Source organism: Pseudoliparis swirei, chromosome 15 (genome assembly GCF_029220125.1).
Source record: "Pseudoliparis swirei isolate HS2019 ecotype Mariana Trench chromosome 15, NWPU_hadal_v1, whole genome shotgun sequence".
In the NCBI taxonomy this organism is placed as follows: Eukaryota; Metazoa; Chordata; class Actinopteri; order Perciformes; family Liparidae; genus Pseudoliparis; species Pseudoliparis swirei.
In genome coordinates this window covers 21,377,114-21,402,178 of record NC_079402.1, presented here as the reverse complement: position 1 = coordinate 21,402,178, position 25,065 = coordinate 21,377,114, and the positions used below count along the sequence as shown (strand labels likewise).

The 25,065-nt window shown below is 47.8% G+C and overlaps 2 protein-coding genes across 2 annotated transcripts; one reads left to right on the top strand and one right to left on the bottom strand.

The window, feature by feature from the left end:
• The first annotated feature begins 65 nt into the window (after positions 1-65).
• mrps18c (mitochondrial ribosomal protein S18C) lies at positions 66-1,476 on the top strand. Its single transcript, XM_056432418.1, has 6 exons — positions 66-165; positions 314-378; positions 808-891; positions 981-1,038; positions 1,149-1,208; positions 1,311-1,476. The coding sequence occupies exons 1-6, from the start codon at positions 105-107 to the stop codon at positions 1,385-1,387; spliced, it is 405 nt and encodes a 134-aa protein (XP_056288393.1). The 5' UTR covers positions 66-104; the 3' UTR covers positions 1,388-1,476.
• abraxas1 (abraxas 1, BRCA1 A complex subunit) lies at positions 1,442-9,850 on the bottom strand. The gene is made up of 9 exons (XM_056432417.1): positions 9,748-9,850; positions 8,876-8,966; positions 7,832-7,868; positions 7,484-7,550; positions 4,993-5,189; positions 4,804-4,923; positions 3,223-3,307; positions 1,966-2,077; positions 1,442-1,831 (listed from the first exon to the last, which is right to left on the bottom strand). The coding sequence occupies exons 1-9, from the start codon at positions 9,826-9,828 to the stop codon at positions 1,593-1,595; spliced, it is 1,029 nt and encodes a 342-aa protein (XP_056288392.1). The 5' UTR covers positions 9,829-9,850; the 3' UTR covers positions 1,442-1,592.
• Between the last annotated feature and the right edge of the window lie 15,215 nt (positions 9,851-25,065).

The window sequence follows — 25,065 nt, the reverse complement described above, 5'->3', positions numbered from 1 at the left end:
CCCAAAAAACGAGTTACAACTTGGTGGTAGGAACCATTAGTGAGAAAACTCAGGGGAGGACCAGCGTTTCCTGGAGACAACTTCCGGTCCTGAGGCAGGTCAAAATGCTCGCTTTGCGAGGGTTACAGCGGCTAAAGCCGGTTTTATCTCTGCATGGAAATACAAGTAAGGCTTAATTTTGTGTGTGTCTTATAGTTTATGAAGTCAACATGAATTATATATAATGTATTGATTCATTATGCGTTTAATTCTGTGATAAGCCACAGATAACTTTGCTAATGCTAACGTTAGCTTCATAAATCTGCTCCTTTAGCTTTAAGAACAATAACTTCACACGACATCCAACAGAATGACGTCATCCAACAGAATGACGACATGGTAGGTATTTATATATTCATTTATTTAGTCATTTTATATTTATTTACATTTAATTTATTTAGTCAGTTTATATTTATTGATAAATTACTTTATATATATCTATATCTATATATATGTATATAAATTGTATGTATATTCAACACACATATACAAGATCTTATGGGGAATATACATAGAAATACAAACATCTGAATAAATAAAAAAGGGATTTAAATAATACATACAAAATTGGGCATAAAATGAAACAATTATTTTATGTTTCTTTTACTTTTGGGGAAATTCTTTTAATTTTATTAAAGAAACAAAGTTTCTACATCAGAAACCTGTTTTTACAAACTTGTATTATAACCCTGGAACACTGATGTGATGACCTCATCGTTATTATACTGATGTCAGTGAAGTTTATATGTGATATTATTGCTGCTGAAGCTCGTCCGGATGGAGAACCCCTTCAAAGAGCCGCAGAAAGGATGCCTCCTCTGCAACATCTCAGTGGACTTCAAAAACACTCAGGTAAGAGAACCGGGTCACACCTGGTAACACCTGGTAACATCTGGTCACACCTTCACTCGTGGCGTTTGTTGAACTCGTCTCCTTCACAGCTGCTGTCTCAGTTCATCTCTCCTCACACTGGCAGGACCTACGGGCGCCACATCACAGGTGAGCTGCTAGCCACATTACAAGTGAGGTAGCCACCTTACAGGTGAGGTAGCCACATCTCAGGTGAGCTGCTAGCCACATCACAGGTGAGCTGCTCTGTTCTTCTCCAGGACTGTGTGGGAGGAAACAAAAGGAAGTGTCGAAAGCCATAAAGAAAGCTCACGCTCTTGGTACGCTGCACCCAAAATATACAATACATCATCATAAATATGTATCTAATATGTATTTAATGTATCAAAATGTATCGTAACTGTTTGTAATCTTCTCTCCAGGTTTCATGTCTGTGACCCACAAACATCCTCAATTCATGAGGGACCCCAACGTGTGTGGACTCAGACCGCTGGAATAAAATTAGACTGTTTATGAAAGATGAATATTAAAGATGACGAGTGTTTATTAAAGATGAATATTAAAGACGACGAGTGTTTATTAAAGGTTCTTATTATCGTCACTTTATACTTTCATATTTTCTATGAATGAAAAAAGAACAAATGATTTAAAGAATCTGGAGCGGTTTATAAAGAGTTAATCTGAACATGAACATGTGAAACATTTTATTCTGAAGGGCTCCTCCGGCGCTTCCTGTCCGTCCCCACCAGCGTCCCCCCTGCTCTCCTGCCGGGACGCATTGGGGACGCCGTTTCAGGAGCGCTCGTCCCATCGTCCACTTCCTGTTGGGAGACGCCAGGAACAGGAAACGCCTCCAGGGTCAACGTGTGTGTGTGTGTGTGACACAGAGGACAACTCAGCACGGCCCTGAAGGCCTCGTGGAGGACCTGGTCCACCGGGCCACCTGGAGACAGAGACCGGAATCAAGACGGAGACCAGAGTCCTGGACCTGAACCCAGACAGAGACCCGAGTCCTGGACCTCTTAGACGAGATACATTCCCGCCTTATTCTTAGTGAACATGATTAGTGAGTCGAACCGTTTCCTGCGTCACTCTTTTTCTTCTCGCTGAGTTTCCTCCTGAGAGCCGAAACATCCGACTGCAAAGTTTCTACCAGACGCTCACTCTGCTCCAGCTTCCTGCTCGCCTCCTGTAACAGGAAGAGTGAGAGAGACCAACAGGAAGTTAAAACGACAAGAGAGGGACCAACAGGAAGTTAAAACAACAAGAGAGAGACCAACAGGAAGTTAAAACAACAAGAGAGAGACTAACAGGAAGTTAAAACAACAAGAGAGAGACCAACAGGAAGTTAAAACAACAAGAGAGAGACCAACAGGAAGTTAAAATAAGAAGAGAGAGACCAACAGGAAGAGAGACCAACAGGAAGTTAAAATAAGAAGAGAGAGACCAACAGGAAGTTAAAACAAGAAGAGAGAGACCAACAGGAAGTTAAAACAACAAGAGAGACCAACAGGAAGTTCAAACAACAAGAGAGACCAACAGGAAGTTAAAATAAGAAGAGAGAGACCAACAGGAAGAGAGACCAACAGGAAGTTAAAATAAGAAGAGAGAGACCAACAGGAAGTTAAAATAAGAAGAGAGAGACCAACAGGAAGTTAAACAAGAGTGAGACAGCAGGAGTGAGACAGAAGATGAGTGTGAGACAGGAAGTGAGACAAGATGAGGGTGAGACAGGAAGTGAGACAAGATGAGTGTGAGACAGGAAGTGAGACAAGATGAGGGTGAGACAGGAAGTGAGACAAGATGAGTGTGAGACAGGAAGTGAGACAAGATGAGGGTGAGACAGGAAGTGAGACAAGATGAGTGTGAGACAGGAAGTGAGACAGAAGATGAGTGTGAGACAGGAAGTGAGACAGAAGATGAGTGTGAGACAGGAAGTGAGACAGAAGATGAGTGTGAGACAGGAAGTGAGACAGAAGATGAGTGTGAGACAGGAAGTGAGACAGGATGAGGGTGAGACAGGAAGTGAGACAGAAGATGAGTGTGAGACAGGAAGTGAGACAAGATGAGTGTGAGACAGGAAGTGAGACAAGATGAGGGTGAGACAGGAAGTGAGACAGGATGAGGGTGAGACAGGAAGTGAGACAAGATGAGTGTCAGACAAGATGAGTGTGAGACAGGAAGTGAGACAGAAGATGAGTGTGAGACAGGAAGTGAGACAGGATGAGTGTGAGACAGGAAGTGAGACAGGATGAGTGTGAGACAGGAAGTGAGACAGGATGAGGGTGAGACAGGAAGTGAGACAGGATGAGGGTGAGACAGGAAGTGACTCACCTGCAGCTCCAGCTGCAGCGAGTCGTTCATGGCGTTCACGTCGCTCACGGCCCTCAGGGGCCCGCTGGAGGAGAAGAACCTGGAGCTGCAGCAGAAAGAAGGTCAGACGATGCGTTCAAGGAGCGAGTTCAGGCTGGGAAACCTCGGAGCTCCACGATGAGTCCACAGAAACATGGCGGCTGATCGTAAATGAAGTGAACACATGTAGTGTTTGACACCACCTAGTGGTGGCCTTCAGAACTCAGGAGCACCTGAAGGCACCACGAGCCTACCTGTGAGTGTTCATGGAGCACCTGAAGGCACCACAAGCCTACATGAGTGTTCATGGAGCATCAGGAGCACCTGAAGGCACCACGAGCCTACCCGTGAGTGTTCGTGGAGCACCTGAAGGCACCACGAGCCTACCTGTGAGTGTTGGTGGAGCACCTGAAGGCACCACGAGTCTACCCGTGAGTGTTCGTGGAGCACCTGAAGGCACCACGAGCCTACCTGTGAGTGTTGGTGGAGCACCTGAAGGCACCACGAGTCTACCCGTGAGTGTTCGTGGAGCACCTGAAGGCACCACGAGCCTACCCGTGAGTGTTCGTGGAGCACCTGAAGGCACCACGAGCCTACATGTGAGTGTTCGTGGAGCACCTGAAGGCACCACGAGCCTACCCGTGAGTGTTCATGGAGCACCTGAAGGCACCACAAGCCTACTCGTGAGTGTTCGTGGAGCACCTGAAGGCACCACGAGCCTACATGTGAGTGTTCGTGGAGCACCTGAAGGCACCACAAGCCTACCCGTGAGTGTTCGTGGAGCACCTGAAGGCACCACAAGCCTACCCGTGAGTGTTCATGGAGCACCTGAAGGCACCACAAGCCTACCCGTGAGTGTTCATGGAGCACCTGAAGGCACCACAAGCCTACCTGTGAGTGTTCATGGAGCACCTGAAGGCACCACAAGCCTACCCGTGAGTGTTCGTGGAGCACCTGAAGGCACCACGAGCCTACATGTGAGTGTTCGTGGAGCACCTGAAGGCACCACGAGCCTACCTGTGAGTGTTGGTGGAGCACCTGAAGGCACCACGAGCCTACCTGTGAGTGTTCATGGGGCACCTGAAGGCACCACGAGCCTACCCGTGAGTGTTGGTGGAGCACCTGAAGGCACCACGAGCCTACCCGTGAGTGTTCATGGAGCACCTGAAGGCACCACGAGCCTACCTGTGAGTGTTCATGGGGCACCTGAAGGCACCACGAGCCTACCCGTGAGTGTTCGTGGAGCACCTGAAGGCACCACGAGCCTACCTGTGAGTGCTGGTGGAGCACCTGAAGGCACCACGAGCCTACCCGTGAGTGTTGGTGGAGCACCTGAAGGCACCACGAGCCTACCCGTGAGTGTTGGTGGAGCACCTGAAGGCACCACGAGCCTACCCGTGAGTGTTGGTGGAGCACCTGAAGGCACCACGAGCCTACCCGTGAGTGTTGGTGGAGCACCTGAAGGCACCACGAGCCTACCTGTGAGTGCTGGTGGAGCACCTGAAGGCACCACGAGCCTACCCGTGAGTGTTGGTGGAGCACCTGAAGGCACCACGAGCCTACCTGTGAGTGCTGGTGGCGCGGTGGAACCCGGCCGCAGCGCACGGCGCCGACGCCCTCCAGTAGGCGAGCTGCTCCAGGACCCCCAGGTTGTTGAGGAGCACGGGCACCTTCAGGAAGCGCCTTCAGGAAAAGAGCACGGTCAGCACTTCCTGTTGCATCATCGGTCTGGGACCACAGGTGCTCCCGTACCTGCTGCGCGAGATGAAGGCGGCGTACTCCATCTTGTGGGTGGAGCCTGTGGGGGTGGAGCAGCTGGGCGTCAGCAGCAGGAACACCATGTGCGGGTTCTCCAGAGACGCCTTCAGGTTCTCGTGCAGCAGCTTCTCCCTGAAGCTCATCTGCTGAGCCGAGTTCCTGCGCTGCTTGTACCAGCCAATCACGTTCGCCTACACAGAACCATCCAATCAGGTTCTCCTAACAGAACCATCCAATCAGGTTCTCCTACACAGAACCATCCAATCACGTTCGCCTACACAGAACCATCCAATCAGGTTCTACTAACAGAACCATCCAATCAGGTTCTCCTACACAGAACCATCCAATCACGTTCGCCTACACAGAACCATCCAATCAGGTTCTCCTAACAGAACCATCCAATCAGGTTCTCCTAACAGAACCATCCAATCACATTTGCCTACACAGAACCATCCAATCAGGTTCTCCTACACAGAACCATCCAATCACGTTCGCCTACACAGAACCATCCAATCAGGTTCTACTAACAGAACCATCCAATCAGGTTCTCCTAACACAGAACCATCCAATCAGGTTCTCCTACACAGAACCATCCAATCAGGTTCTCCTAACACAGAACCATCCAATCAGGTTCTCCTAACAGAACCATCCAATCAGGTTCTCCTAACAGAACCATCCAATCAGGTTCTCCGAACACAGAACCATCCAATCAGGTTCTCCTAACACAGAACCATCCAATCAGGTTCTCCTACACAGAACCATCCAATCAGGTTCTCCTAACAGAACCATCCAATCACGTTCTCCTACACAGAACCATCCAATCAGGTTCTCCTACACAGAACCATCCAATCAGGTTCTCCTAACAGAACCATCCAATCAGGTTCTCCTAACACAGAACCATCCAATCAGGTTCTCCTAACAGAACCATCCAATCAGGTTCTCCTACACAGAACCATCCAATCACGTTCGCCTACACAGAACCATCCAATCAGGTTCTCCTAACAGAACCATCCAATCAGGTTCTCCTAACAGAACCATCCAATCACGTTCGCCTACACAGAACCATCCAATCAGGTTCTCCTACACAGAACCATCCAATCAGGTTCTCCTAACAGAACCATCCAATCACGTTCGCCTACACAGAACCATCCAATCAGGTTCTCCTAACAGAACCATCCAATCAGGTTCTCCTACACAGAACCATCCAATCAGGTTCTCCGACACAGAACCATCCAATCAGGTTCTCCTAACAGAACCATCCAATCACGTTCGCCTACACAGAACCATCCAATCAGGTTCTCCTAACACAGAACCATCCAATCAGGTTCTCCTAACAGAACCATCCAATCACGTTCGCCTACACAGAACCATCCAATCAGGTTCTCCTAACAGAAACCATCCAATCAGGTTCTCCTACACAGAACCATCCAATCACGTTCGCCTACACAGAACCATCCAATCAGGTTCTCCTAACAGAACCATCCAATCACGTTCGCCTACACAGAACCATCCAATCAGGTTCTCCTAACACAGAACCATCCAATCAGGTTCTCCTAACAGAACCATCCAATCAGGTTCTCCTACACAGAACCATCCAATCACATTCGCCTACACAGCACCATCCAATCAGGTTCTCCTAACAGAACCATCCAATCAGGTTCTCCTAACAGAACCATCCAATCAGGTTCTCCTACACAGAACCATCCAATCAGGTTCACCTAACAGAACCATCCAATCAGGTTCTCCTAACAGAACCATCCAATCAGGTTCTCCTAACAGAACCATCCAATCAGGTTCTCCTACACAGAACCATCCAATCAGGTTCTCCTAATAGAACCATCCAATCAGGTTCTCCGAACACAGAACCATCCAATCAGGTTCTCCTAACAGAACCATCCAATCAGGTTCTCCTACACAGAACCATCCAATCAGGTTCTCCTAACAGAACCATCCAATCACGTTCGCCTACACAGAACCATCCAATCAGGTTCTCCTAACACAGAACCATCCAATCAGGTTCTCCTAACAGAACCATCCAATCAGGTTCTCCTAACAGAACCATCCAATCAGGTTCTCCTACACAGAACCATCCAATCATGTTCGCCTACACAGAACCATCCAATCAGGTTCTCCTAACAGAACCATCCAATCACGTTCGCCTACACAGAACCATCCAATCAGGTTCTCCTAACACAGAACCATCCAATCAGGTTCTCCTAACAGAACCATCCAATCAGGTTCTCCTAACAGAACCATCCAATCACGTTCTCCTAACAGAACCATCCAATCAGGTTCTCCTAACACAGAACCATCCAATCAGGTTCTCCTACACAGAACCATCCAATCACGTTCACCTACACAGAACCATCCAATCAGGTTCTCCTACACAGAACCATCCAATCAGGTTCTCCTAATAGAACCATCCAATCAGGTTCTCCGAACACAGAACCATCCAATCAGGTTCTCCTAACACAGAACCACCTACCTGCTGATTGTCGGCCAGGATTCTGTTCACAGAGCCAACGTCCACGTCCCCAACACTGTTGTAGAAGCTGCCAAGACACACACACACATGAACACATACACACACACACATGAACACATACACACACATCAACATATACACACACACGCACACACACACTTGTACATATATACACACACACACTTGTACATATACACACACAAACATGAACACATACACACATGAACACATACACACACATCAACATATACACACACACACTTGTACATATATACACACACACACTTGTACATATACACACACACACATGAACATCTGCTGTAACTTGTGTGACGTGTCAGGACTCACAGGTTCAGGTGGAGGCAGCTGATGTGCTTCTGGACATCTGAGGACACACACACACACACACACTTCATCATGAGGACACACACACACACACACTTCATCATGACACACACACACACACACACTTCATCATGACACACACACACCTTTCATCATGAGGACGTCAAAGTCTGTGTATATATGTATATATTATACATATATACATTTTATAAATGTATACATAAATATAATATGTATATATATACATGTATATCATATATATATATACTGTATATATATAGTATATATAATATAGTATATATATACACTATATATATAGTTTATATATAATAGATATAATATATATATATACATGCATATATATCATATATAGTACTATATACAGGACTGTCTCAGAAAATTAGAATATTGTGATAAAGTTCTTTATTTTCTGTAATGCAATTAAAAAAACAAAAATGTCATGCATTCTGGATTCATTACAAATCAACTGAAATATTGCAAGCCTTTTATTCTTTTAATATTGCTGATTATGGCTTACAGCTTAAGAAAACTCTAAAATCTTATCTCATAAAATTTGAATATTTCCTCAGACCAAGTAAAAAAAAAGATTTATAACAGCAAAACAAAATCAAACATTTGAAAATGTGTTTCCAGGTGTTTCGAGTTAATTAGGCGATTCAAGTGATTTGTTTAATACCCTACTAGTATACTTTTTCATGATATTCTAATATTTAGAAATAGGATATTTGAGTTTTCTTAAGCTGTAAGCCATAATCAGCAATATTAAAAGAATAAAAGGCTTGCAATATTTCAGTTGATTTGTAATGAATCCAGAATGCATGACATTTTTGTTTTTTTAATTGCATTACAGAAAATAAAGAACTTTATCACAATATTCTAATTTTCTGAGACAGTCCTGTATATATAGTATATATATACACTATATATATAATATATGTACATGTATATATATACTATATATATAATATATATATAGTACATACATATCATATATGTATATATATGATATATATGTGTATGACTCACTGTAGATCTCCTCGATGTGGATCTGGTCGGCCTGAGAGTCGCTGATGGTGACCTGCTCCTCAAACCGGCTCTCGCCCAGGATCAGACCCTCCTGAGGACAGAAACCAGTCCAGGATCAGACCCTCCTGAGGACAGAAACCAGTCCAGGATCAGACCCTCCTGAGGACAGAAACCAGTCCAGGATCAGACCCTCCTGAGGACAGAAACCAGTCCAGGATCAGACCCTCCTGAGGACAGAAACCAGTCCAGGATCAGACCCTCCTGAGGACAGAAACCAGTCCAGGATCAGACCCTCCTGAGGACAGAAACCAGTCCAGGATCAGACCCTCCTGAGGACAGAAACCAGTCCAGGATCAGACCTCCTGAGGACTGAAACCAGTCCAGCTCCTCAAAGTGACATATATGTCTTTATGTCCAGACCGGAGACCTGGACCCCATGAGTCCTGAGACCTGGACCCATGGGGTCCAGGTCTCAGGACTCATGGGGTCCAGGTCTCAGCTTCAGAACCAGCTGCCTGGTCCACTTTGTACACAGACTATTGATCATGAACATAATGCATACGTCATAAAACACAGGTGTGTCGTCCCAGGTAGCCCCGCCCCCCCGCGTCACTCCGCGGTGGGCGGGGCTACCTGGTTTTGTCCGGACCCCTTCAGTCCCGTCTCATAGGTTGTGATGGGCCGTGTCACGTGACATGTGGCGGGAGTTTCAGCGCCACTCAAAACAACTACTCTGTTTCTCCTCCGACAGACCGGAAGCTCGCCAACGAAACCGGACAAGTAGTCCACCTGTAGTCCGCTTGTCGTCAACTTGTAGTCCACTTCAAGTGCTCTACACACGTCGGGCGGAAGCGTCGCGCACGCGGCCTCACCACGTCGGAGTCCCGGTTCACGTGCTGGAGCGCCAGCGAGGAGAAGACGATGCCGGACAGCCGCAGCGTCGGGTCCGCCATGATGCTGCTTGTGTCGGAGCGCGCGGGGCTCTTCGCGAGCGTCACCGCTGCGCGGTAAAAAGGAAACCTGCGTTTATCCGCCGCAGTGCGTCAGCAGGAGGCTGCGCGTCATTCAGAGGGTCGTGGCTTAAGCAACCCGCTGGCTGTTCGGCTTGAGGACGTTTAACTTCGACTCAGGTATTTATGAAACATATGATGTACTATTCTATTTAATATGTGTTGTTGTTGACAGAACACAACGGGATGTTAACAGTAGGAATAGCACACATGTATAACCAGTCTAATACTATCTAAATGTCCCCTTTCGTGTTGCATAATGATGATTATGTCTGAGGATGATTGAATCCTTAACATCAGAACTACTGTGTGTACTGCATTCTATAATAGACACTGTTAGGGTATATGACCTGTGACCCTGTGGACGTGTATAAGAAGTGTAAAGGTACACACTCAACAGGCACCTGCACTCTCCGAGTAGTTTACAGAAAGTGACTTGAGTATAAATAAATGCATGAATAAATTCAGGAATAAATAAATAAATGCTTAAATAAACATATACATAAATACAGGAATAAATAAATACAAGTTTTACCTAAACAGGACATCATTAAATCTATTTCTACATTTATGTTTTCTTTGTTTATTTTTGTCTGTATTTATGCATCCACGCATATTTAAGATTTTATTTATGCATTTATTTACGTGTCCTTGTATGCAAATGAGCCGGGCGGTCCGAACCTCATAGTTAACTGGATTGGTCAAGTAGGGGAGCCAGACAGAAGCAACCGATCCCTCAACATGGACCTGTAGCGGTCTGGGACCCGGCTGCCCGAGCAGGGGGGGGGGGGGGGTCTGCAGGGGCCTCCTGTGGAGACTAACGAGAATGAGTGATTCATGCGTCAGGAGCAGCGTTCGACATCAGAGTTTCAAGTCCTGGGACTTCTGACTAGCATCCGATGTTTAAACTAATAACACATTAATGCATTATTGCTTTGAGATCCTCTGGGACCTCAGACCCTCTGGACCTCTGAGCTGGTATCTTTTGATCTTTGCATCTCTGGGTGTACAGTGCACTGAGTTTGTATCTTTCTAGGAGGTGTGCCGTGGTTCTCCTCCACCAGGTGGTGTGTGTGTGTGTGTCTCCTCCACCTAGAGGTGTGTTCGTCTTCTCCTCCAGGAGGTGTGATGTGGTTCTCCTCCAGCAGGAGGTGTGATGTGGTTCTCCTCCAGCAGGAGGTGTGCTATGGTTCTCCTCCAGCAGGAGGTGTGATGTGGTTCTCCTCCAGCAGGAGGTGTGATGTGGTTCTCCTCCAGCAGGAGGTGTGCTGTGGTTCTGCTCCAGCAGGAGGTGTGCTATGGTTCTCCTCCAACAGGTGTGATGTGGTTCTCCTCCAGCAGGAGGTGTGCTGTGGTTCTCCTCCAGCATGAGGTGTGCTGTGGTTCTCCTCCAGCAGGAGGTGTGCTGTGGTTCTCCTCCAGCATGAGGTGTGCTGTGGTTCTCCTCCAGCAGGAGGTGTGATGTGGTTCTCCTCCAGCAGGAGGTGTGATGTGGTTCTCCTCCAGCAGGAGGTGTGCTGTGGTTCTGCTCCAGCAGGAGGTGTGCTATGGTTCTCCTCCAGCAGGTGTGATGTGGTTCTCCTCCAGCAGGAGGTGTGATGTGGTTCTCCTCCAGCAGGAGGTGTGCTGTGGTTCTCCTCCAGCAGGAGGTGTGCTATGGTTCTCCTCCAGCAGGAGGTGCTGTTTAACAACACAAGAACTGCTGCCGCTGGTTTTTAGAGTTCAGAACCAGATGACATTATTGTAATGACGGCAACAACAACAACAACAACATGCTCTCGGGGCTTTCCTGTCGGATCAATCACGTTATTGATTAGAATTGTTTCTCTTGTTAATTCAATTCGTAAATAAGTAACTAAAATAATATAAAAAATATCAAACTTATTAATTGTTGTTCATTTTATTCAGAATAAAGAAACATGAATAATTATAATGATCAATAAATATGAATAAACATCTCAATGAAATATACATATCATTTATATATATATATAAATTAATATATAATATATAAATTAATATATATATATATAATTATATATTCATTTATAGATAATAGTTTTTCATTTTGCTCGTAAAAATAAAACCTGAATATATAAATCTATTATATAGATAATAATCTATAGATTTATATAAATTATATGTATGTAATCTATAGATTTATATAATCTATAGATCAATATAATCTGGTGATGTAAAAAAATATATACCACAAACCAGTTCAATGATGGAAGAAATCTGTGAAAATACGATAATCTTTAATCCTGATTATTGATTAATCTCTAAATGTCTTTCTTGTGTGAAGGAGGAGCAGCAGCAGGAGGCAAACGGCTGAGTGAGGCCAGACGTGTGATTCTTAAATACAGAAGCAGCCAGTGTGAAATGGCTCCAGAGATCCTCCACCTCCTCCTCCTCCTGTGAAACAATCCTCGACTCCTCACTGGAACAGAAATGTTTGTTCTCCTTTAACAAGATTGTGAATTATTAATAAGAAGTGGAGCCGTGACCGGATCCTGATGCTTGTGTCTGCACATCGCCATGTTCACTTTAAGGGTGGACTTCATGGAGACCCCATGGCCCCCCATGACCCCTCAGGCCCCCCCCCCCCTTTTCTCACCTCCCAGGTGATCCACACGATGCAGCACCACTAAATCTGAAGGTCTGAAAGCTCCTTGAACACATCGTTCTGATGGGATCAATACTCCTGATGGGGGGGTGGGGGGGCTACCAGTACTCTGACCTCCCTCATGCACCTCCTCTCTGTCTATGGAGCTCTCTAGTGGGGCAACATGGTACCACAAGCTCTCTAGTGGGGTAACATGGTACTACAAGATCTCTAGTGGGGTAATATGGTACTACAAGCTCTCTAGTGGGGTAATATGGTACTACAAGCTCTCTAGTGGGGTAATATGGTACTACAAGCTCTCTAGTGGGGTAATGTGGTACTACAAGCTCTCTAGTGGGGTAATATGGTACTACAAGCTCTCTAGTGGGGTAATATGGTACAACAAGTTCTCTAGTGGGGTAACATGGTACTACAAGATCTCTAGTGGGGTAATATGGTACTACAAGCTCTCTAGTGGGGTAATATGGTACAACAAGTTCTCTAGTGGGGTAATATGGTACTACAAGCTCTCTAGTGGGGTAATATGGTACCACAAGCTCTCTAGTGGGGTAACATGGTACTACAAGATCTCTAGTGGGGTAATATGGTACTACAAGCTCTCTAGTGGGGTAATATGGTACTACAAGCTCTCTAGTGGGGTAATATGGTACTACAAGCTCTCTAGTGGGGTAATGTGGTACTACAAGCTCTCTAGTGGGGTAATATGGTACTACAAGCCCTCTAGTGGAGTAACATGGTACTACAAGCTCTCTAGTGGGGCAATGTGGTACTACAAGCTCTCTAGTGGGGTAAGATGGTACTACAAGCTCTCTAGTGGGGTAAGATGGTACTACAAGCTCTCTAGTGGGGTAATGTGGTACTACAAGCTCTCTAGTGGGGTAATATGGTACTACAAGCCCTCTAGTGGAGTAACATGGTACTACAAGCTCTCTAGTGGGGCAATGTGGTACTACAAGCTCTCTAGTGGGGTAAGATGGTACTACAAGCTCTCTAGTGGAGTAACATGGTACTACAAGCTCTCTAGTGGGAATATATGGTACTACAAGCTCTCTAGTGGGGTAATGTGGTACTACAAGCTCTCTAGTGGGAATATGGTACTACAAGCTCTCTAGTGGGGCAATATGGTACTACAAGCTCTCTAGTGGGGTGATATGGTACTACAAGCTCTCTAGTGGGGCAATATGGTACTACAAGCTCTCTAGTGGGGCAATATGGTACTACAAGCTCTCTAGTGGGGCAATGTGGTACTACAAGCTCTCTAGTGGGGTAATATGGTACTACAAGCTGTTTAGTGGGGTAATGTGGTACTACAAGCTCTCTAGTGGGGTAATATGGTACTACAAGCTCTCGTGGGGCAATGTGGTACTACAAGCTCTCTAGTGGGGTAATATGGTACTACAAGCTCTTTAGTGGGGTAATATGGTACTACAAGCTCTATAGTGGGGTAATATGGTACTACAAGCTCTTTAGTGGGGTAATATGGTACTACAAGCTCTCTAGTGGGGTAATATGGTACTACAAGCTCTCTAGTGGGGTAATATGGTACTACAAGCTCTTTCGTGGGGTAATATGGTACTACAAGCTCTCTAGTGGGGTAATATGGTACTACAAGCTCTCGTGGGGCAATGTGGTACTACAAGCTCTCTAGTGGGGTAATATGATACTACAAGCTCTCTAGTGGGAATATATGGTACTACAAGCTCTCTAGTTGGGTAATAAGGTACTACAAGCTCTCTAGTGGGGCACTATGGTACTACAAGCTCCTTAAGATATGATGGAGCATCACCAATCAAGGCTTTGTAGGCGAGGAGAAGAACTTTAAATGTGATTGTTGATGTTACAGGGAGCCAGTGCAGAGCAGCTGATGCAGGAGTCATGTAATCTGTTTATTTACATTTATGTTGCTTGTGAAAAATATCAAATATATAGATTAATACACTAGAAAAATAAAATAAAAATAATAATAATATATATATACTGTATATATATATACATATAATCATAAAATAAATGATATATACTGTATATATAATCATAAAATAAATGATATATACTGTATATATAATCATAAAATAAATGATATATACTGTATATATAAACATAAAATAAATAATATATATATAAAATCATAAAATATAATATGCGTACATAAATAAATATACATATGTTTATGGTGTTTCGAGGTAAATGTAAGGGTCGCATGTATTTATCAGCACGGTTTGATGTTTATTGTGGAACGCTGATTGGATTCCAGGTTCATTTTTGGCAAAGTCCAGCTACGTCATCCATCACGCGCTACGTCATCCATCACGCGCTCCGATCGGCGGCTCCGGGGCGGCGGAGTTCAACCGGAGCAAGAAGCTCCGCTGGCTTCCCGCGTCTCCAATTTCATTCTGAGCCGCAGAAATAAATAAAGAAATAAGCCGAGCTCGGCGGAGCGTGCACGCGCCTTCTCTGCGAAATGAATACTTTTTAATTTCTGAGCCAGGATGGGCCGCACCGTGCTGATGGATGACGTTTTAATGCGGCTGAATGTTATTTCTAGCGAACAGGGAGAACTATAAATGTGTACTTCATTGGCGATGATGGGCGCGTGCACGCTGGCGCGTGGCCGCATGAATAATCGCCTCGCAGCAGATGTTGCTTTGCAGAAAGCAATTCCTCGGATAAGATTTGCAGAAGATTAATTGTCTACAGCTGTTTCATGGCCTGCTGCAATCTTAATACATTTATGATGGTGTAAAGGCCGCTGGAGGGAGAACGGGAGCTTTATTCCTGCATCTGGATTTACATGCTGATCACCGGCGGCGTCATTAGCGCGCTCCCTTTATGCTCCGCTCCGCCCACATCGCCATCGCTCCCTTTTTCAACGACTGAATTATTCAGATTTGTGCAAATGAGTTGTTTTCATTTTTCTCCCCTGGAAGTGGAAATTGGAAGTGACCCCCGTGACCCCCCATCTCTGACTGGCTCTGCTCATTGTGGGCTTTGTTAACCGGCGGGCCGCGACCCGGCATCTGTACGGAGAGTCGGTGTTACGACCCGCCTTCATGAAGACATTTAAATATCCTCCGCGGAACAAAAGCAATCATGTCGGGCGCGCGGCACGAGGTCAGGGGCCGCGCACGGGGCCCGGCTCCTCGGGGACTCCTCGAGGAGTCAGAGGAACCGACGATGAGGACATGGAGGGCCCGAGGGTTCCATTTAACTCTCCTCCTCCTCCTCCTTAGACATTGATTTGGTTGTTACATTGTTAAATAGTTAAATATTGACATTGTTATGTTTAATAGTTGAATTGTTATGTTGTTACATTGTTCAATAGTTACATACTTATGTTGTTAGGTTATTAAATATTTACTTTATTAGGTTGTTAAATACATCATTGTGGTTGTTACATTGTCGATACATAAATGTTTTGACACTTTATGTATCGACATGTTGCAGAAACACAAACTGATAATATGAATGTGTTTTATAGATCGAGGCTACACAGGATCCACACACACACGCATACATACACACGCCCACACACACACAGGAAGTGGCCATCAATAAGCTGCGCCTCCTCGACAGCGAACATGACAGAACATGCTGCAATAAACCAAAAGCACTTCATTCTTTATTATTATATAAATATATGTGTGTGTGTGTATTTATATATACGTGTATGTATTGAAGAACTTCCTAATTGGTTTCCTCTCCTCTCATTAACTCCTTAATGAAGTTCCTTCTAGATTCTCTTTAATTCTTACAGATGAAGAACCTTTAAAGCCTCGGTCCTCTCACACATCCCTCCTCCCCTCCAGCTTTCTACAAACAGATACCTGTCACATATGAAGAATGGTGTCTCATTCTCTACGGATTATTTACCTTTAATGGGGGGGGGGGGGCACTTAATATGTGCTCACACGAGGGGTGATGTATGAGGTCAGGGGGGGGGGGAGATAAATCTAGTGGGGACTGCAACAGTGAGACAGGAAGCTGCTGGTCGCCTGAGGTAGAGGTAGCTGCACATGTCCTGGAACCGGTGAGGACGGCGAGGACAACGAGAGGACGGTGAGGACCGTAAGGACGGCGTGAGGACGACGTGAGGAAGGTGAGGACGGCGTGAGGAAGGTGAGGACGGCGTGAGGAAGGCGTGAGGACAACGTGAGGAAGGTGAGGACGGCGTGAGGACGGCGTGAGGAAGGTGAGGACGGTGTGAGGAAGGTGAGGACGGCGTGAGGACGACGTGAGGACGGCGTGAGGACGACGTGAGGAAGGTGACGGCGTGAGGACGGCGTGAGGACAACGTGAGGACGGCGTGAGGAAGGCGTGAGGACAACGTGAGGAAGGTGAGGACGGCGTGAGGACAACGTGAGGACGGCGTGAGGACGACGTGAGGACGGCGTGAGGAAGGTGAGGACGGCGTGAGGACAACGTGAGGAAGGTGAGGACGGCGTGAGGAAGGTGAGGACGGCGTGAGGACAACGTGAGGAAGGTGAGGACGGCGTGAGGACGACGTGAGGAAGGTGAGGACGGCGTGAGGAAGGTGAGGACAACGTGAGGAAGGTGAGGACGGCGTGAGGAAGGTGAGGACGGCGTGAGGACAACGTGAGGAAGGTGAGGACGGCGTGAGGACAACGTGAGGACGGCGTGAGGACAACGTGAGGAAGGTGAGGACGGCGTGAGGACGACGTGAGGACGGCGTGAGGAAGGTGAGGACGACGTGAGGAAGGCGTGAGGACAACGTGAGGAAGGTGAGGACGGCGTGAGGAAGGTGAGGACGGCGTGAGGACAACGTGAGGAAGGTGAGGACGGCGTGAGGACGACGTGAGGACGGCGTGAGGAAGGTGAGGACGGCGTGAGGACGACGTGAGGACGGCGTGAGGAAGGTGAGGACGGCGTGAGGAAGGTGAGGACGGCGTGAGGACGGCGTGAGGACAACGTGAGGAAGGTGAGGACGACGTGAGGACGGCGTGAGGACAACGTGAGGACGGCGTGAGGAAGGTGAGGACGGCGTGAGGAAGGTGAGGACGGCGTGAGGACGGCGTGAGGACGGCGTGAGGACAACGTGAGGACGGCGTGAGGAAGGTGAGGACGGCGTGAGGACAACGTGAGGAAGGTGAGGACGGTGAGGACAGGAAGAGGACGGCGTGATGACGACGTGAGGAAGGTGAGGACGGCGTGAGGAAGGTGAGGACGGCGTGAGGAAGGTGAGGACGGCGTGAGGACGACGTGAGGAAGGTGAGGACGGCGTGAGGACAACGTGAGGAAGGTGAGGACGGTGAGGACAGGAAGAGGACGGCGTGAGGACGACGTCTCCTCCTGCCGCTCTGACCTCTAGTGGTCAGAAGTATTTCCCTAAACATAAACACAACCATCAGCTCACATTAATATTTTAATACATTAATATATTAGTGTATTAATGTATTAATATCCTGTGAGGTCAGAATCATGATCAGCTGAATAAAGACTTCAGAGACATGGACCCGTGTTACTTTAATCTTTAATCTTTAATCGGGTTATGGATCCTCGTCGTTAACATTTAATTAAATGTGAGAAATGTTCGTTAATATGAGAGCAGAGCGTCGTGGAGGAGGCGGAGCTTCTCCTGAGAGTCGTGGAGGAGGCGGAGCTTTTCCTCAGAGTGACGGAGACATCAACAGATATTAAACTATTAATACGTCAATAAGTCAAAGGCTCATGAAGGTATCTGTTTATTTTTAATGTTTTACGATCATCTGATTCATAAAGAGGAGACTGTAAACAACAACAAGCTGTGAGCATCACATTAGAGCCTTGTTTATATTTATGAAGAGCTGATATCTCTCTGATAGATGTTCTCTAGTGGGGGGGGGGGGGGGGTTATGATTGATGAGAACAAACAACCAAATTATTAAAGAAGAGGAGAGTGAGCGACCTGGTTACCACGGCGACCAGCGATTTATGGACTGTTGACCGGAGACTCTAGGACGCGAGGAAATTACCTCCATGTGAGATGAGATCTGTCACTTGACCTGGAGAAACACACACACAGACACACACACACACACAGAGACACACACACACACACACACACACACACAGAGAGACACACACACACAGAGAGACACAGACACAGAGAGAGAAACACACACTCAGAGAAACACACACACACAGAGACACAGACACAGAGAGAGAAACACACACTCAGAGAAACACACACACACAGAGACACACACACACACACACACAGAGAGACACACACACACACAGAGACACAGACACAGAGAGAGAAACACACACACAGAGACACACATAGAGACACACGGACCACACACACAGGGCTGAGCCCTAGAGAGGAACCTCATCTCCTTACTCTATCTCTAAGGCTCCTACAGAGGAACCTCATCTCCTTACTTCACCTCTAAGGCTCCTACAGAGGAACCTCATCTCCTTAGTCTATCTCTAAGGCTCCTACAGAGGGAACTCATCTCCTTACTCTATCTCTAAGGCTCCTAGAGGAACCTCATCTCCTTAGTCTATCTCTAAGGCTCCTACAGAGGAAACTCATCTCCTTACTCTATCTCTAAGGCTCCAAGAGGAACCTCATCTCCTTACTCTATCTCTAAGGCTCCTACAGAGGAACCTCATCTCCTTACTCTATCTCTAAGGCTCCTACAGAGGAACCTCATCTCCTTACTCTATATCTAAGGCCCCTAGAGGAACCTCATCCCCTTACTCTATCTCTAAGGCTCCTACAGAGGAAACTCATCTCCTTACTCTATCTCTAAGGCTCCTACAGAGGAAACTCATCTCCTTACTCTATCTCTAAGGCTCCTACAGAGGAACCTCATCTCCTTACTCTATCTCTAAGGCTCCTACAGAGGAAACTCATCTCCTTACTCTATCTCTAAGGCTCCTACAGAGGAACCTCATCTCCTTACTCTATATCTAAGGCTCCTAGAGGAACCTCATCTCCTTACTCCACCTCTAAGGCTCCTACAGAGGAAACTCATCTCCTTACTCTATATCTAAGGCTCCTAGAGGAACCTCATCTCCTTACTCCACCTCTAAGGCTCCTACAGAGGAACCTCATCTCCTTACTCTATATCTAAGGCTCCTAGAGGAACCTCATCTCCTTACTCCACCTCTAAGGCTCCTACAGAGGAACCTCATCTCCTTACTCTATATCTAAGGCTCCTAGAGGAACCTCATCTCCTTACTCTATCTCTAAGGCTGAGCTCTATTGAAGTATCACACGTTATCTTTTGTGAAGAAGATCTTCATTTTACGGAGAAATCGATCCTGTTGCCATTGGACCTCCAAGATTTGTAGGTTTGTGCAATATTGATCGTGTAGCACACACACACACACACACACACACACACACACACACACACACACACACACACACACACACACACACACAAAGCGAGATAAACACACACACACACAAAGTGAGATACACACACACAGAGACACACACACACACAGTCTCTCACACACCCACTCACACACACAGACACTCACACACACACACACCTGACAGCCGGATCCTTCAGGTCCATCAGCGCGGCCTCAAACACGCTGGATTAAAGCGTCTCCGTCCTCAGACGCTCGTATTGACCTTAAGACACAACTTTAATAGCTTGTGTCTGTCCTCCATGATGGAGTCCCTCAGGGGACGCCGAGATGGAATCAAAGACTTTAGAGCCTCGGCTAATGCCACGGCTTTGAGGAGGAGGACGGGGGAGACGGAGGGATGGAGGGGGGGACGGAGACGGAGGGGATGGAGGGGGGGACGGAGACGGAGGGATGGAGGGGGGAATGGAGACGGAGGGATGGAGGGGGGGACGGAGACGGAGGGGATGGAGAGGAGGACGGAGACGGAGGGGATGGAGAGGAGGACGGAGATGGAGGGGATGGAGAGGGGAATGGAGACGGAGGGGATGGAGAGGAGGACGGAGACGGAGGGGATGGAGAGGAGGGGGGAATGGAGACGGAGGGGATGGAGAGGAAGGGGGAATGGAGACGGAGGGGATGGAGGGGGACGGAGACGGAGGATGGAGGGGGACGGAGACGGAGAGGATGGAGGGGCGGAGACGGAGGGATGGAGGGGGACGGAGACGGAGAGGATGGAGGGGGGGACGGAGACGGAGGGGATGGAGAGGAGGACGGAGATGGAGGGATGGAGGGGGGGACGGAGACGGAGGGGATGGAGAGGGGAATGGAGACGGAGGGGATGGAGAGGAGGACGGAGATGGAGGGGATGGAGGGATGGAGGGGGGGACGGAGACGGAGGGATGGAGGGGGGGACGGAGACGGAGGGGATGGAGAGGAGGACGGAGACGGAGGGGATGGAGAGGAGGGGGGAATGGAGACGGAGGGGATGGAGGGGGGGATGGAGACATGAAAGGAAAAGCACACATTAAGGACCTGGATGGAGACTGGATCCTTCTGATTCCTTGTGATTCTTTGTGATTTCTTGTGATTATTTGTGATTCCTTGTGATTCCTTGTGATTCTTTGTGATTATTTGTGATTCCTTGTGATTCCTTGTGATTCGCTGCACGTTGTTCTGATTTACTGAGCTCATGTGTGGGGTTAATATCCTGCTGTCCGCCGCTCCATCCATCAGGGGAGGAGCAGCGTGACGGAGGACGCCTCACGCCTGAGGACAGAGGTCCTCCTGTCCTCAGGCGTGAGGCGTCCTCCTTCACGCCTGAGGACAGGAGGTCTTCTGTGAATCAGGACCCGGTCTCACAAGATATAAGAGCAGCTTAATGTGATGGTGACCCTCCTGCTCACCTGTCCAGATCAGCCTTATTGTTTCTGTGCAGGTAGCCCCCCCCCCCCTGTTATTCACTGTCTGCAGCCATCAGGTAGCCCCCCCCCCCCCCCTGTTATTCACTGTCTGCAGCCATCAGGTACCCCCCTGTTATTCACTGTCTGCAGCCATCAGCGTTTCAATCTCATCTTCAGGGAAGTCGCGCTCGTCGGACAAGAGCTCCAATAATTGAATTTGCTGCAGAAATAGCGGCCTGGAAAATTTCATTTTCGCTCCCGGCGTGTGTGTGTGAGAGTTTGTGTGTGTTTGTGTGTGTGTGTGAGAGTTTGTGTGTGAGAGTTTGTGTGTGAGAGTGTGTGTGTGTGAGAGTGTGTGAGGGTGTGTGTGAGATTGTGTGTGTGTGTGTGTGTGAGAGAGTGTTTGTGTGAGAGTGTGTGAGATTGTGTGTGTGTGTGTGAGAGTGTGAGAGAGAGAGTGTGTGTCTGTGTGAGAGAGTGTTTGTGTGAGAGTGTGTGAGATTGTGTGTGTGTGTGTGTGAGAGTGTGAGAGAGAGAGTGTGTGTGTGTGAGAGAGTGTGTGTGTCTGTGTGAGAGAGTGTTTGTGTGAGAGTGTGTGTGAGATTGTGAGATTGTGTGTGTGTGTGTGTGTGAGAGAGAGAGTGTGTGTGTGTGTGAGAGTGTGTGTGTGTGTGTGTGTGTGTGAGAGAGTGATTGTGAGAGTGTTCTGGAGCCACCGGGTCCAGGTAACTCTTTATAAATGTATATTCCTTCATTTACACTCAAAATAAATAAATATTTATCTCTAAAAAGAGGATTTTCTTTTCTTTCTGTCTAACGAGACGAAACTGTTGAAATCATGTTATTGAGAAATTAACCTGCAGATTATAAAAATATATTTAAATATATATAAATATATATAACTATTCCTTGTTTTTTAGCCTGCACGAGTTACAAATACTTTGTTCTGCGTAAGTTAAACCCTCCCGACGTCGAGCGTGGAACACGTGAGTTTATTTACATTCCAGACTCCTCCAGACGTTCACTTCTTGGTGCCCTCTGACCCTCGTTACCAGGGTTACGCCCCTTCTCTTAAGGGGCCCCCGTGTAGTCGATGAAACCAAGTCCACCTCCACGTGGTCGGACCTCCTCTCCGGCACTGGGAGCTTAAGGGGCCTTTATGTGACGTGGCCCTCGGCATGCCGTCACACAGGCCCCGCCCACTTTGGGCCGTCCCTATCTATCCGTATCTATATATATATGAGATGAAGAAAACACAACATTAATTAATAAACACATTATTTATTTACATTTCTGAAAGAATAAATAAATACCAATAAATAAATAAACACATTTATATATATAAATAAACAATGAATAAATGTATAAAATAAATAAGTCAAGTATTTATATATAAATAGAACAATAAATAAATAATTGTCTCGATGTGTGATGTTGGAAAGGTTTTAATTTCCCTGTAGTTGAAATCTGAAATAAACTCCTCTTCCTCATCCTCTTCCACCCTCCTCCTCCATCCTCCTCCTCCATCCTCCTCCTCCATCTCCTCCATATGCTCTTCCTCCTACAACCTCCTCCTCCTACATTCTCCTCCTCTTTTTCCTCTTCCATCCTCTTCCTCCGCCCTCCTGCTTCTCTTCCTCCTCTTCCGCTTCCTCCTCCATCCTCCGCCATCCTCCTGCTCCTCCTCCTACTCCTCCATCCTCCTCTTCCTCCTCTTCCGCTTCCTCCTCCTGCTCCTCCTCTTCCTCCTACTCCTCCTCCTCCATCCTCCTGCTTCTCCCCCATATCCTCTTCCTCCAACAACCTCCTCTTCTTCCTCCTCCTCCATCCTCCTCCAACCTCTTCCTCCTCTCTCCTGCTCCTCATCCTGCTCCTCTTCCTCATCCCTGCTCCTCCTCCTTGTCCATCTTCCTCCATCTCCTCCTCTTCCTCTTCTTCCTCTATCCTCCTCCATCTCCTACATATCCTCCTCCTCTTCCTCCTCCTCTATCCCCCTCTTCTTCCCCCTCCATCCTCTTGCTCCTCCTCCTGCTCCTCCTCCTCCATTCTCCTGCTCCTCCATCTCCTCCTCTTCCTCCATCCTCCTCCACCCCGTCCGTCCTCCTTCATATCCTCTTCCTCCTCCTCCATCCTCCTCCTCCCCATCCATCCTCCTCCATCTCCTCTTCCTCCTCCTCCATCCTCGTCCTCTTCCTCCTCCTCTTCCTGCTCCATCCTCCTCCTCCTCCTCCTCCTCCTCCTCCTCCTGTCAGCTCACTCTGCTGCAGACAGGCGGGGGGGGGGGGGGGGGTCAGACTTGTCCCGGTGGCAGTGTTCTCCTAAACTCCTTCCATAATAATGGTTTTCAGGAGGAGCATTAACAGGCTCGGCCCTTTTAATTTACAGCGGCCTTCTATTGATCACAGGAGTGAGATTAGAGCGTTCAATGAAGCCCGTGATGAGGTATTAAGCAGCGGGGGGCCGGGGCCCCGGGGGTCCGGGGGCCGGCTGTGTACAGTCACGCTGTAATGAAGTGGCTGTATGCAGCGGCATGCGGCCGGCAGCAGCAATAGATCCACCATGATGAGCTCTTCAAAGTCATTTCTGGCTCTCTCATTCCTCCTCATGCCTCCTGTCTCGTCCTGTCTCCTCCTGTCTCCTCCCCCTCCCCCTTCCCCTCCCCCCGTACAAAATGCCTGGGATTTACTTAGCCGGCTGGACCGATGCAATTTTTATGACCTTATTGCTTTTTTACCATGGTAATAGTTTTGAATCAATTTATCAATCTGCAGGAGCCATCAGGCATGTTGCCCCCAGAGGTCAAGTCCAGGTCATCCCATCATCCCCCCCCCCCACGGACCCCATCACTGCCACGGGCCATATGAGCATGCTCCTCAAACCGCTTAGCAAACATGCTCTCACCAGTTTACCCCCCACCTCGTCTGTAAGGCTTCTTATTATCTGGACCCGCCACAATAAGAGCCTCTCCACTTGCACAAGCGTGTGTGTGTGAGTATGTGTGTTTGTGTGTGGGAGTGAGTGTGTGTGTGTGAGTGTTTCTTTGTGGGCGTATGTGTGTGTGAGTGTTTGTGTGAGTGTGTATTTTTGTGTGTGAGTGTGTAAGTGTAAGTGTGTGTGTGTGTGTGTGTGTGAGTGTGTGTGTGAGTCTCTTAATCTGGCCTTCAATGAATCAGACGCTGGCCCTTTAAGTAAATTCACGTCCTCCTAGAGTTGTTTTATCTGTTCTGTATTGATTTCCTGTTCCACTCGTTCTGCGATCAATAACAGACGAGTAGCGTTTATGAAAACCTTTAATGAGGCGACGCTCGCCTGTCCTTTGTTTGGCTTCACAGGCGCCATGTGGGGCGCTCGGGACCATCAGAGACCACGAGGAGTCACGAGACCACGAGGAGTCACGAGACCACGAGGAGTCACGAGACCACGAGGAGTCACGGGACCACGAGGAGTCACGGGACCACGAGGAGTCACGAGACCACGAGGAGTCACTGGACCACGAGGAGTCACTGGACCACGAGGAGTCACGGGACCACGAGGAGTCACGAGACCACGAGGAGTCACGGGACCACGAGGAGTCACGGGACCACGAGGAGTCACGGGACCACGAGGAGTCACGGGACCACGAGGAGTCACTGGACCACGAGGAGTCACGGGACCACGAGGAGTCACGGGACCACGAGGAGTCACTGGACCACGAGGAGTCACTGGACCACGAGGAGTCACTGGACCACGAGGAGTCACGGGACCACGAGGAGTCACGGGACCACGAGGAGTCACGGGACCACGAGG